Here is a 13,259-nt window from a genome sequence, read left to right on the forward strand (position 1 = left end):
TCACACCAGCTTTATGTTGATTGACAGCTGAAATGTAACATTTTAAAAACCAGACAGGTCAAACTTTTTACAGCGGGATTTTGGTCAAACTCTCTTAGTCTCGCTCTCTCTCACTGTCTCTCTATGTCTCTCGATCACATGAAAGTGAGGCTTCCTTCATGTACAATCAGGACGTTCAGCTTGGGTGGTGGTGGTGGTTGCTTAAACCTGTGCTAAAACTCTGGTGTCACTCCACATTTACTCTTTAGGCTTTAGAGCAAGGTGTCTGTCCGCCCCCCCCCCCCCACCACACACACACACTCATTTGTTACATTTTGTTTATTCTGCAAATAACATCTGTAAAAATTATACATCAGGCCTAAGTATGGAACTCTGGGAAAAGTTCACAGTTCTTTTACAGTCAAATTTATTACATAAGAAAGTTCCATAAAAACAATTGTACGCACACGTCAGTGACGTAAAGAAGCACTTGATGCTAAAACACAAACATTTCATAGTCCAATATTATCTTGTGTGGCTTTCTGTTTTCGACAGAACAGGGTGCTTGCCCTCTTTGGATGACAGGATTCCAGACTTTTTACCCCCATATCAAACAAGCACAGTTTCACGTCCTCTTCAACCGCAAATTATGTACACAAAGAAGAAATGAAATTAAAGGATTTCCAATCAAACTCAAGCATGTGATGAACATCAGTCCTGTGCTTCTTCTCAGCACACAGTTATGAACAGCCTCGCCGGCGCGTTTCAAGGTGAGCCGGGAGCGTGAAATCAAAGTGGATGAGTGCATTATGGCAGAAGAACATGATGATGGTGACGGTGATGGTGACACACTATGGAAAAGAGGGTCATTTTATTATTTCACTTTTAAGGCCTAGGCAAGCACCCTGTCGCAAAGAGCTGTGCAGTTTTTCGTACCCCCAAAACAAAGAAACAACAGTCTCCGAACACACCGCGGATCCTCATAGCAGAGTTGGCTTGGTCGATAACTGTCCAGTCAGGATTTCAATACCCCAGTCCCCCACCCCCCCACCCCCCCCACCCGCGCTTCCACATCTGCTGACGTCTCAATACCGACCACACTTCTCCCTTTTTTTTTTTTCTCTCTCTCCCCCCCCCCCCCCACCTCCAAATCCAGCCTGCTCTCTTCTCTTCCTCCCACCGCAGCAGGCAGGCGGAACAAACACGGCAGCCAATCCAATCCTCCCCCCCTCCCCCCCCCCCCCCCCCCCCCCCTCCTCTCCCTCCCCCCCCCCCCCCGCTCAGTCAGCCTGGCCCCTCCCTCCCCCGCCAGTCCTGTGCTTCACTCTCCACTGGAACTTCCTCTGGAGGGGAAAATGGCGGACGGGAGGATATTGGGAGCGAGTGTGTCCATGTGAGGTGGTTAGACTAAGCAGACAGGTGGGCGGGCGGGCGGCGGGTGGGTAGTGGCTTCGGGGTCCATCTGATGTAGTTGTGGCGAGGGGAGGGGAGGGGAGGGGAGGGGAGCGGAGGGGAGGGGAGGGGAGGGGAGGGGAGGGGAGGGGAGGGGAGGGGGGTCATGCCTACCTCACGGGATGTGAGTGAGAGGAGGAGAGGGATGGGTAGGATGGTCCAGTGATCCTGTTACAATCGCATCTGCTGCCCTCCGTTCAGACTCCGCACACCGAGACCACCTGCGTTGCAAATTCCATCCTCACACAAAAAGGGTCTTCCCTCTTCAGTCTGTTCCTGTAGTCAATTACAAAAAAAAAAAAGATCAATAAAAACATATTCTAGAACCTTGGCAACACACGCCTCCATATGAGCAGAAGACCGCTTTTGCAACGACCTTCGTTCTCTCCTGGAGATAAACAGCAGCAGCAGCAGGGAAGTGCACACGGACACTCAAAACAAATACCTGTCATGGCACGCCCCGGGACTTGTTTGTATATGTGTCACCCCAGAGACAATTACACACAGTCATGTCTGTGATTCAGACACCCCCCCCCCCCACACACACACACACACATCACAGAATCAAACAAAAACCCAATTCTAACTCCTAAATAGTTACCAACAAACAGCAGACTTTTTATTAACACTTGGCTTGAGAGCAGGGCATGCTTAGTTAGTCACACCGCGCATAGCCTCAGTTCTCAGTCTCTATCCGTGTCGCTCAACTAGAGACTGAGAACTTTCGTTGCTAAACTCGGTGGAGACAATTAGAGAGTAAAAAAAAACTGCATGGCAGAACCAGAGTGTTTAGGGGCGGCCCTTCATGCAGCAGGGGCGGTGACATGCAGACGTTGTGTGCTTGTAAACGGATCAAACTGAATTAAATCATGTAACGTTGCTCAGGACATCCATTATCAATGTTTAAAAAAGCTCTCTGTGTTACAAAGTGATTCTCTGTATCTCCACTTTGTTTCACGACAGAGGATAATTGGAGGGAGAGCGTCGTTTCTGGTAAGTTGACAAAAAGGGCGTTGGTTTGTTTTAGCGGTCGTTCTCGCCACCGTTCAAGAAACTGTTTTTTACAAGTTCTCAGACGATGGGTAGGCGGAGCTCTCCAACTGTCTGGGAGCTGAGACTACACCATCCCCCCACATAATGAATAAGAAAACCAAAAAGACACGCAGATTACCTTTAGTAGGATTCACAGTCTCGTCACTCTTCTCCTCTGCCTCTTCTGCAACACCACACACCGATTCCTCCATCTTCTCCTCCTCGCCCTGCTGTGGCTCTGGCAGGGAGGATCCAGATTGTTCTGTTGTTGGCGGCTCTGGCGCTGGTGTAACTGGTCTTGGTGCTGGTGAAACTGGTCTTGGTGCTGGTGAAACTGGTCTTGGTGCTGGTGAAACTGGTCTTGGTGCTGGTGTAACTGGTCTTGGTCCTGTCGTGTCAGCAGCAGCAGCAGCAGCAGCAGCAGCAGCAGTTTGTTCAGCCTGGGGTGGGGACGTCTGGGTGGAGAACCAACGTCGCACCAGCTCCTCCGTTAAACCGCTAGACTGAGCCAGTTCCTGCAGCTGGCACACACAGAAGAACAAACTGCATTAGTTACTTCACCACAGGAAATCCAGGTGTAAACGCAATCAAGATGCAATGAAATAAATACTACCACCAAGTAGAAGGGATAATAAAATTGGACAATAGGACTGTTGGCATCCAGTATCTACAACTACTGTAATTTCAGTCAGATATTTATACTTATTTATACTCTGGATCTTGGTGCAATATTCTCTAGATCTGTATAATACTGCTTATTATTATAGTTTCTCGACTAGTACACCACTGACTTCCATAGCTTCCCATCAGTGAACACTTAGTCAGGTTACAACAGAGAACCAGTTGCATACTAGATACGAGTCCTGTTTTTATATTAGTTTTTTTAGTTTGTTTTGTTATACTGTACATGACCTATATACCATAATTTCGACTTTACATTTTTAAGCGGTGGAGCCACTTCTATACGTGTCATGTGTCCGTTTGTGGCATAAGGGGAGGACAGACCAATCAGGAGTAGCCTATGCATATGGAGAGGAGGGGCAGGGGACAACAGGCCAACCTGCACCTCTTACTTAATACACCTGGGCGTGATTTTTAGTTATATACTACTTTCCACTTCCTACCTTTTTATTCACCTTATGTAACCCCGCCCACTTGACCCAGTTGTGTTATGACTTCCTGTTCAAAACACTGTCTGTTTTATCTGCTCACTAGTACTGTACTGTCACAGGAAGTGTAAACACAATAGGAAGTAACTGGCTGACCCCTGTGTTGGAACGTAAGGTGAATACACTAATTCCTTGTATGTACAGACTAACAAGCAGTCAGGGGCATTTTGACACATTCATCACATTGTTTCTAATATCTCTGTCTGACACGGGCACTTGATGTTAGCGAATAGAAACAAGCTTAAATAGGATTGTCAAGACAGCATGGAAGATAGTGGGTCACCATCAAAACCTATTGATCTTTACAGCAAAGCTGAGCAGAGGAAAGCCCTATCAATCATTAATGGCGAGACACACCCCCTCCACCCTGAGTTGGAGCTGCTCCCCTGAGGGTGAGGCCATATAGTCTGCCTACCCTGGCAAAGACAGAGTAGGCCTACCCTGGCAGGTAGTGGTGCGCGGGTGTACTGCAGTTTACAATTTAGAGTGTCGGCTGCGCTTCCTTGAATATCGTGGATATAAGACTCAATCCAGTTGCTGTAGCCCTTTAAAAAAAAATCCTGTACACATTCATCTGCCCATTTATCGATGTGATCAAATGAAATTGGTGTGACAGAACTCAAACTTTTGGGCTACTGCTCCCATGTTCAGACAAGGTTTTGGATGAGAGTCTCGTTGCCTTCCCAACCAGCGGGTGACGTCATTCCAAGATGGCCGCGCTGTGAATATGGTCTATGGACAACAAGGTGGTGTAGTGAGTGGAGACTGTTGATCATGTTAAAGTCTCCGTCTCAGCAAGCATCCACCTTCCTGTTTTGTGGGTCATGAACTCCCTGACTGAAGTCTAACACATGTGCACCAATGAGCCATAAACGCAGATCTATTAACCATTAATTAACTTTTTAATATAAATACACACGTTGTCCTGACCTTGAACTATTGTTATGATCATCATCATCTGTACTAGGCCTGTTCTAATTGGCAAAGACAATTAGTCTAATACATTTAAAAGTGAAATACATGCTCCATGTATCATCAGCTCATGTTCCATTTCAACTGAGAAACATTTGTCCTACTGCCAATGGATATTTGCAAGGTGAAATCAGATTCAACGTGGATAGCTGACATGCATTTTTGATGTCCATTAGATATGGATGGATCACATCTATCTATCTATCTATCTATCTATCTATCTATATATATATATAATCTTCACATGGCTTTAAGGCTTTATATATATGATATCCAGATGACTCTTGTCTGCGCAGTCAGAGAGCCAGTTGAACCTGGAAGGCATGATTTGCTTTTCTAGATAACAGACATTGAAACAGTGGCAAAATGTAACCAACAAAGATAGTAAATAACTGAGTCATAGGGAAAAGTATGACATGTTTAAAATTGGACAACAATATGCTTATTTAGAATAGAACAAATGTGTACTGGTGACTAACGCTCATTTGCAGTAGCCTAGTGAAGTGACCACCTTATACTGTACCATTAGTAAGTGAATGTGATGTTTTTCTGCGTGGCTACAGTTATTTGAATGATCTCAGGCCCACAAATCATCTGCATATAATATCGATCAAACTAGATCATTTACAGTCAAATCCACCCTGAAACAGAATTTGCATTTTGTTCCATCCAAGATTTTGAACAATTGATTCAGAGAATGTGCCTCTCCAAGCCACAAACAAGCATGCCAAAACAAACCTGTGATGTCATCAAGCGGCACTCTGTAGCCTTTCAGGACAGTTTCCTGGGATAACAGGGCTGCACAGTGCTACAATGTAGCATGTGCTATGAAGAAATCGGTCTGTGCTATGAATGAACCTGTTTGTGATGAGCTGCACTACTTGTGGTTGTTTTTAGAGATGGTAACAGATGTTTTATATGCGTGCTACACTTTTATGGCCTGTGTGCTACAGAACTATCAACCTCTGTAGCACCAGTGCTGTTATGTGCACAGAAAGTGAACGTACAGCCCTATGGCTATGGGGTAACTGCCTGTTAGAGAACCGTTAGCTAAAGTAAACATCGCTTGACCGACATAAGATGTAAACAGCACCAATGGTGCCGGATAGAGACTGAGAACTGAGTCTATATAGGGAGCAGCTTCAGTGACTGTCTCTTGACAGCAGCACAGATTAAAGGAATACTGATTTTCAACCAGTGATGTCATTCATGCACAAATGACATCATTGGTCCTCGCCTGAACTCAAATCAACTCTCAATAACTGTCAAACTAAATGAATGCCTGCAGAATTGTTTACAGTTTTCCGATATACTACCGTTTGTAATGACAAAGAGCCGGTTGTTTGTTGGGTCAATACCTGTGATTCCTCCAGGCTGCCGTGGGCATCGAGGTGGGCCTGCAGGGTTTGTGTGTTCCCCTTCTCGAGGTCCTCCTCCAGGACCATGCTCTGGTAAGACTCCAGCCACTTCAGCTGCCCGTTCTTCTGCACGTAACGGCAGTCCCCAAACCAGCGCACTACCTCGGGTCTGGCCAGCCCCGTCGCTGAGATCATCTCATCGTACTGAGCAGCGCTGGGCCACTGGGTCCGGGCGTAGACTTGTTTAAGCTGGTGGAGCTGCTCGGCGCTCTTCTTTCCTCGGGCGGCTGAGGGTTTGGGGGATTGGGAGGGCTTGGGGTTCAGGATGGAGGAGGGCAACGGTTTGGGGGACTGGGCTGCTTTGGGAGTGGATGATGGGGTGGGGGGGCCTGGGGAGGGCGTGGTGCTGGATGGGTGGGGTATAGCGGGGCTGTCCGACCCTTCACTCTCTGGCTTGCCGTTGGCCTCTGTCACCTTCAGCATCTTCAGATTGATCTTAATAGGGTTGACTTTCATTTCACCGGCACTATCCTCTTTCTGTGGCTCCTCCCCATCGGCTTTCTTACCCTTCTCACCGTCAACCTCCATCGCCGCCGCCATCGCCGCCGCCACCGCCTCCGCCTGCTCTCTAACTGCCCGCTCTGCTTCCTCTTTCTTTCTCTCGGCTGCCACTCTCTTCCTCTTGTCTGCAAACCAGCCATGGATCTCCCGCCGGGTCATCTTGGTCTCGGCTCGCAGTCGGTCCACTTCCTCCCCAGAGGGGTCAGCATCCTCGGCAAAGCTGGCCTCTAGCGCCCTCACCTGGGATGAGAGAGGACAGGAACGGTTAAAGTCAATAACCTAAAAGTAACCCGAGTTATCACATTTTGATGTCAACTGAAATAATAAATCTTTGACTCAGTATTTTATGCCCATGTTGTTGTTATTGTTATTACACACCAAGAGCAGAGTCTCACCTGGTGAGGTTCTCTCTCTTTGTAGCGGATAGCTGTGAAGTCAGGAGAGGGTGGTCTGGGGGGTCGGCGGGACGGCGTGGTGGGAGAGGTGGGAGTCTGTGAGGCAACGGGGCTGAGGGGATCAGAACCATGTTGGGGTGTTTTTGCACCAGGGGTGGTGCTACCTTCCAAGAGGTCCATCGGGGAGGCACTGCCGTCATTCCCCGCTCCAGCTGACTTCTTGTCGCCTGTGCTCGAGCGCGAACCTTTGAGGTTGCGGAAGTGGTAGCGGCGGTCACTGAACCACTTGCGTACCTCTCGTACAGTGAGCCCGGTCAGAGAAATGAGACGGTCCACCTCCTCCTGGTTGGGAAACTGGTTGACCAGAAAGCTATCCTTCAGAGCGCTGAGCTGCACCTGAGACTTCTTGCCCTTGTAGAAGCTGGGGTCCAGGAATGTGTTGGAGAAGCTCCCAGAGCCAGGCGTACTGCTTGAAGAAGCCACGTGGGAGGGAGAAGAAGATTTGGAGGAAGGCGAAGAAGAAGCCTCCGTCTTGATGTCTGGAGAGTCACTGGCGGTGGTGGTGACAGCATATTGGGTAGCCATGCTCAGGAGATCACTGGATGTGCTGGTGTTGCCATCTTTGTTGCTACTACGGTTAGCATCTTTGCTCTTCTGTCCGTTACTGCCATTTTTGCTGTTGCCATTAGGTTTGCTGTCTGTGGTGCTTTTATGATCAGTGGTAACTTTGTTGTCACTGTTACTCTTAGCAGTGCTGGTGTTGTTGGCCTTGCCGATAGCAATGTCCTTACTGTCAGCACTGCCTTTAGCGGTGCCTGAATTGCTGGTAGCATTACTATTGCTCTTGCCTTTGAAATCAGCATCAGCACTGTTGCGTTTGCCATCGACACTGCTGACCTTGGTGTTGGTTTTACTATGGTTGCTGCTCCCTAGGCTAAGGTTGATGACGCTAGCTTGACTGCTAGCGCTCACACCGCTACTATTGCTGCTGCTACTACTGATAATACTGCTAGTGCTCCCTCCCCCACTCCTACTACTACTCTTACTGCTGATGATGACGTTGCTCACAGTATTGCTGCTGCCCACTGTCCCAACCACCATGCTGATGCCCTTGTCTGCCACCAGGGCGGCGGCCGGCCGGGCCTGCATCATGGGGCGCGCTGCCGCCTGGGGCTTGGGTGTAACGGCGAGGGCCATGGGAGCAGTGCTAACCTGGAACCCGTTGGCCATGGCCATAGGGTGGGTGACGATCACCCCTCCCTGGCTGACAAGAGAGCCCTGGAGGAATTGAGGGATCCCGGCGGCTCCCAGTGAGGCGGGAAGAACCGTGATTGTATGCTGACCGTGGTGAGTGTGGCGCTGGTGCTGGGAGCTGGGTGCTGTCTGGATGATGGTGTTGAACATCTTTCTCCTGGCCTCCTCGATCTCCTCGGGAGACCAGCTGATGCCCTGCTTAAGTCTCTGGGCAGTGAACCAGATCTTGATCTGCTCCTCGGGGAACTTTGTGACCACCGTCAGGTAGCAGAGCTCAGCCTTCGTGGGGTAGGGGAACTTACTGAAGGAGGTCTTCAAGAAGGAAGAGGAGTCCATGGAGGCGCTGTAGGTAGGGATGCTGCTCAAAGGAATCATCACCTGACAAAGGCGGGAGGAAAAAGAGGTAATGAGAAGAGGAGATGAAAATCAGTTAATAATAGTTGCTCATTATCTGATAGTCAGGGTTCCTACACATTTTCAATAAAAAAAATCCATACTTTTGCCAGACCTTGATTTGTTTTCAAGATTTTGTCTGGTGTTCAATATATTTAGTAGGAACTTCCTACACGGTTTCCATGTTAAAATTCCATATTTTCCCAAGGCCATATTAATATGCTTATCTCCCGATTTGATACTATCACAATACCTGGGTGACGATTCGATATGTATTGCGATTCTTAAGCATTCTGATTCTACAAGTATTGCGATTCGATATTACATTTTATTGCGATTTTCGTGTTGTAACACTAGGCCGTGGGAAAAAGTTGAATCATACACTTAAAATAATTGTTTTTTTTAAATAAATAAAAATAATGATATCGATTCGAGGATAATAAAATAATAATAATCAATAACAAAAATCATCATCATCATGAAATTCAATTCCCCCACCCCTTGACTGGATTTGATTTTGATTGATATTCGATACATTACATGCTGACTGAGTAGCTGGGTAATAAGAGCATCCCTCTATCTGAAAATTATTCTTCACATCAACAAAAACTGTGGAATCAAAGTGGGTCTACAAGCACATAAAATCTATAATTATGTGTGTATCGGACCTGAACCACAAATATTTTTCATAGTCACACATTGTTTCATTTTTCAAACTTTTCCAGACCTTCCTGACCTGCGTAGGAAGATAGTCAATTTTGATAACCTTTGTAAAACACATAATTGAAGCAGTGTGTCAACAACCAAAAAGTCAGGATAATCCACAAAAGGGACGAAAAGGCAGATTACCTTGGGGAGATGTTTGGAAGAGGAAGATGATGATGTGGAGCAGGCTGTGATGGGGGCAGACTGGTGGAGGCTTCTGTTTTGGACCACTGAAACCACCTAAGGGAATTTCAAAAACATAATTAAGTAAAAAAAATCAATCTGAATCGAAGAATCCGAATGAAACCACTCTTAGTCAAATTCAAAACAGATCATTGCAAGACAGCCAAACCAAGAGAAAGAAGTACCACCTACCTGTGTGATGGCGGTCTTGAGCATCGGCAGTGTCCCAGAGCCATTGACTATCTGTATTGCTGAGGGCAGAGAGACCTTCGTTGTTACTCCATTGTGGACAATGGTGGGGACATGGGTGACCGTCACTGTAGGAGTATCTCTCCTCTCAGCCTCTCTGGAGACAGAGGCAGAGTGAGAGTCTGAGGAGGTCTCATCAGAGGCCGCGTGAGACACCACTATCCGTTTGGACTCTGATTTGCCCTTTAGCATCCTCATGATTGGGGTTTTGGTGATGGAGATCTCGGGCTCTTTCCCCGTCGTCTCCGTCCCGATCACCAGGTTCTGCTCCACCACCACTCTCCTGTCTCTCTTCCTCAGCTGCAGAGTGGTGTTGAACGTGCTGGGGTGAACCCTGGCGTTGTGCAGGGCCAGCCCCTCGAACTTGGGCGCGGAGATCCCACAGTCCACGCAGAAGAAGCTGGGGTCCGAGCGGAAGTCCGGATGCCCGCTGTAGACGTGGTCCAGGAACAGATTAAGGTCGTGGGTTTCAAAGTTACACGGCCGACACGTGTAGATGCCGACGCCGTCCCCCGCCTCCGCTTTGGAACAGTCCCCCGGGTCCAGGGGACTGTGTCGGCCTCCTCCTCCTCCAGAGCTCCTGCCGGCCTGGCGCAGGAGAACGGGAGGATCCTGCTCCAGTTCCTCTCGGAGGCGCATGGTCTTGCTGGGGATCATGCAAGGCGTGCTGGACTTCCGCTTGCTGGCCATGGTGTGAGCACAGGGGGGTGGGGTGGGGGGGGTTGGTTAAATGGCTGTGGGCGGGGTGTGACCGAGAATACGGGTGGTTTCTGGTTGACTATAGACCAGCCGTCGGGGGAGGAGGAGGGCGGCGGGACATGACGACGACGATAGGTCTGCTCACTCGTTCGCAGTCCTCACTCACTGCAATGTAGAAGGAGAGCCTGGGAATGAGAAAGGACAACATGTTTAAGTTCAAGATATCATTATAATCATCGTACAATATGGTACACCTGTAAACAAAAAGTGTGTGTGGGGGGGGGGGGAGGTTAATCACAATAAAAAGGTGAAGTTGTGAATAGAAATGAGAGAAGAACAGAGCGTGCCAAGAGAGGAGGAGGTGAACTATTTTACACAACGCAGTAGGAGCCAGTTCTTCTTCTCAGTTGGTGGAATCTCGAGCAAGGCTGGACGTTTTCAGGTTAAATATTTTAAAAATGGTAATGTGGGTCTTCTTCTTGTGAAGAGTTGACCGCGCGCACTCCTAAAAAAAAACTCCAGTGCTGCTTATTATTACTACTCTTCAATAAGAAGTAGGTGGCGGTGCAACCCTCACCTCCCCTGCCCCCTATGAGACTCGGGGCGGCTCTATTTTATGGGGCATTCAAAAAGGCTCCGTCTGGTTCCTCACTAAAAGGCTTTTTGGGAGAGCTCCTGTCTGTCCCCTCCCCCACACAACTCTGTCCCTCTCTCACTTCCCCTCGTCCAAACACCCCCCCCCCCCCCCCACACACACAGGGAGCGCACAGAGCCTCCATAGCTCCACGCAGCCAAAGCCTCGCCACAGATCACGACACAAATCCTCGCTGGAGAATGTGTTGCTTAAGAAAACTTGGCGATTGTGCAAGTTAGGTGGCTCAACAGATGTTCTTTGGAAAGGTGCTGTTCACGCCTGATAATGGCATGTATGTATGGCCGCGTCGTGCGCAGAAACAACGCACATAAAACCCGTGAATCTTAAAAATCCTCCCAGGCTAAATTCAAACCAACTCAACTCAAATCTCTCAGCTCCTCACAAAATGGCGAGGCTTCCTGTGAGCACGGTAAGCCCCTCTCTTCTCCCTCTCAGCGAGGTAGGTGGTGATGCAGTGTTGGAGGACAGCTCTAGGGCAATTACTACTCTCCCAACCACACCGACTGCGCCGACCATGACACCACACACGCACGCACACGCACGCACGCACACACACACACACACACACGCACACACGCACACACGCACGCACACACACACACACACACACACACAGACACACACACACACACAGACACACACACACACACACACACACACGCACACACACACACACACACAGACACACACACACACACACACACACACACACACACACACACACACACACGTACGTTTGCCATGAAACCCTGCACAGCCCCCAGTTGCACTTCACACAGAGATACTTGACCAACCAATCCAAACACAACCCCGCTTTCCTGGTCGACGGCCCAGATTTACCATAATCTGATCCGTGCCCGTGATGTGCAAACCAGGACGTTTCACCTTCAAATGCTGAACTCGTTTCAGATCAGTGACCAACAAGTGTAACCTCTTGACACCAACAATGTCACCTCACAGCCATCTCTGTCACACGAACAATATAGGTCACATTCATCATCATACAGCAGACCCTGCTCCCCTACAACCAAACATTCAGAGTCTCTCTCTCTCTCTCTCTCTCTCTCTCTCTCTCTCTCTCTCTCTCTCTCTCTCTCTCTCTCTCTCTCTCTCTCTCTCTCTCTCTCTCTCTCTCTCTCTCTCTCTCTCTCTCTCTCTCTCTCTCTCTCTCTCTCTCTCTCTCTCTCTCTCTCTCTCTCTCTCTCTCTCTCTCTCTCTCTCTCTCTCTCTCTCTCTCTCTGAAAGGTCACGGTACATTAGCTCAGAGCCCAGTTAACCCTCTCAGGGCCGCGCTGCTGCTACAGATGCCCTTTCACACACTAGCCGAGCAAAGGTGTTTGCATTTCTACGTTCGCTCTTAACACTCAAATTGTAACCCAGGCTTTTGGCGGCGCGTACATCTGTTTTTGTTGTTGTCGTTTTTTGGTAACCTAATTATGCAGTTTGTCTGTATATCCTCATTGTGAGTCTTTGTAAGTTTTGAAACAAACGCCATGATTGATCAAACATCACTTGATTGTCTCTCTTAAGCATTCATAGAGAATTATGAAACTATATTGTTCCCAGAGAGGAAAGTGTTGATTGGGTTCTATATTTCAGATCACAAATTTGTATTGTTCGTTCGTTCTTTCGTTCGTTCCTTCTTTCGTTCGTTCTTTCTAGGCTACACCCCACCCTTCGCACTGGTGAGCGAGGGGTTAACAGGCAAATGGAGTTTTGCCACTGCAGAGGAAAGGGAACGTGATGCCCCTTGTCCCCCCCCCCCGCCCCTGTACCCCCCAGAGAGAGTAACTGCCCTCGGCTTGGCCCGTTGGTGCACCCCGCCTACACCCCTGCCATTCAGTTCTGCATCAGGGGGCACGGCTCTGCCAAGGCGGGCTGGTCACATGACCCAACACAAAGGCTTCTGGATAGGCAGTCCCACAGCCATCCATCACGTGGGTCCTGGGGGGGGGGGGGGGGGGGGGGGGGGGGGGGGGGGCGTGAACGGGATAGGGTGGTGGGGGATGGGCCGCAGAGAGAGTTGGGGTGAGACCAGAGGAGGGAGGCAGAAGAAAAGAGGGGTGTTAACAGTCGTGGAGGAGGAAGCACTGAGGTGTTTCAGTGAGGAATTTTCTGCCCTGATACCCCCCCCCCCCCCCGTGTCCCCCCCGAGCCGACAACACACCCCACCCCACCCAGTACCAACCCCCGCTCCTCTACC

At 49.0% G+C, this 13,259-nt stretch overlaps 1 protein-coding gene across 1 annotated transcript in view; it reads right to left on the minus strand.

Annotated features, from left to right (window-relative positions):
• Positions 1 to 1,234: 1,234 nt before the first annotated feature.
• Positions 1,235 to 13,259, minus strand: part of zhx3b (zinc fingers and homeoboxes 3b) — a 16,983-nt gene continuing 4,958 nt past the window's right edge. The window contains exons 2-7 of the mRNA XM_083640951.1: positions 9,646 to 10,586; positions 9,415 to 9,510; positions 6,919 to 8,550; positions 5,963 to 6,763; positions 2,603 to 2,984; positions 1,235 to 1,707 (exon numbers count right to left, since the gene is read on the minus strand). Of these exons, the coding sequence (XP_083497077.1) occupies positions 1,697 to 1,707; positions 2,603 to 2,984; positions 5,963 to 6,763; positions 6,919 to 8,550; positions 9,415 to 9,510; positions 9,646 to 10,392 (3,669 nt within the window). The 5' untranslated portion in view covers positions 10,393 to 10,586 and the 3' untranslated portion in view covers positions 1,235 to 1,696. The remainder of the gene's footprint in view (positions 1,708 to 2,602; positions 2,985 to 5,962; positions 6,764 to 6,918; positions 8,551 to 9,414; positions 9,511 to 9,645; positions 10,587 to 13,259) is intronic.

Source organism: Poromitra crassiceps (assembly GCF_964638095.1).
Source record: "Poromitra crassiceps genome assembly, chromosome: 8".
Lineage (NCBI taxonomy): Eukaryota > Metazoa > Chordata > Actinopteri > Beryciformes > Melamphaidae > Poromitra > Poromitra crassiceps.